Source organism: Eimeria mitis, genomic scaffold, assembly GCF_000499745.2.
Source record: "Eimeria mitis Houghton genomic scaffold, Emh_scaff2159, whole genome shotgun sequence".
Lineage (NCBI taxonomy): Eukaryota > Apicomplexa > Conoidasida > Eucoccidiorida > Eimeriidae > Eimeria > Eimeria mitis.
The window spans coordinates 6295-6934 of record NW_013570484.1 but is presented as its reverse complement, the minus strand read 5'-3'; the positions used below and the strand labels follow the sequence as shown (position 1 = coordinate 6934).

Sequence of the window (640 nt, the reverse complement as noted above, 5' to 3'; positions counted from 1 at the left end):
CTTGCAGTGCAGTTGCAAGCTACAACCGGCTAGATTTATTTCGGATCTTGCTTCTTTGTGATTTAATTGTCGAATTTCTGCCGAAAACCATGAGAAAGCTCAGTTCAGTTCTGGTGGTTGCTACCGTGCTGGGGGCCGCCCACGGAGTGGAGAGCGGCAGCTCGGATCAAAAAGGGTCGGCAAGTGGGTGAAAAGAAAAAACACAATCGAATAATATCACGTTTTGTTGTGCGGGAAAAAATTTCAGAGATGCTCGCAAGGGTTGTTGTGGATTTGCTTCTGTGCAGAGTCCGTCGACTGCCTTGCCGACTTCAACGCCGCTCGAGAACGAGCAGGTCTCGAAGCCTTCATCGCAGAGACGGACAACGAGAAGATATTGTCGACAGGCGATGAAACCTATATAGGAAAGATTTGCTCTGCCATACAGGAGGCAAGCGACCTGCATTTGCGCCACCATTGCCGTAAACGCTCTCGGTGTGATTGTCTGCTCATATGCGTTTATGTTCGGCAGCCGTTGCAGGCTACATGGACCTGAACACATTGGCTTGCTCTTGTTCGCGTTCAGGGAAAAGTGATTAACATTACGGACGGGAATATCAAGCGCCAGGGCACCTATGCCTACGCGCCTGAGGCAGGCCCC

At 50.8% G+C, this 640-nt stretch overlaps 1 protein-coding gene across 1 annotated transcript in view; it reads left to right on the top strand.

Moving 5' to 3' along the window:
* Nucleotides 1-89: 89 nt before the first annotated feature.
* EMH_0049530 (SAG family member) overlaps nucleotides 90-640 on the top strand; it is a gene marked incomplete at both ends in the record, with an annotated part of 2004 nt that continues 1453 nt past the window's right edge. The window contains 2 exons of the mRNA XM_013496540.1: nucleotides 90-183; nucleotides 288-496. Of these exons, the coding sequence (XP_013351994.1) occupies nucleotides 90-183; nucleotides 288-496 (303 nt within the window). The remainder of the gene's footprint in view (nucleotides 184-287; nucleotides 497-640) is intronic.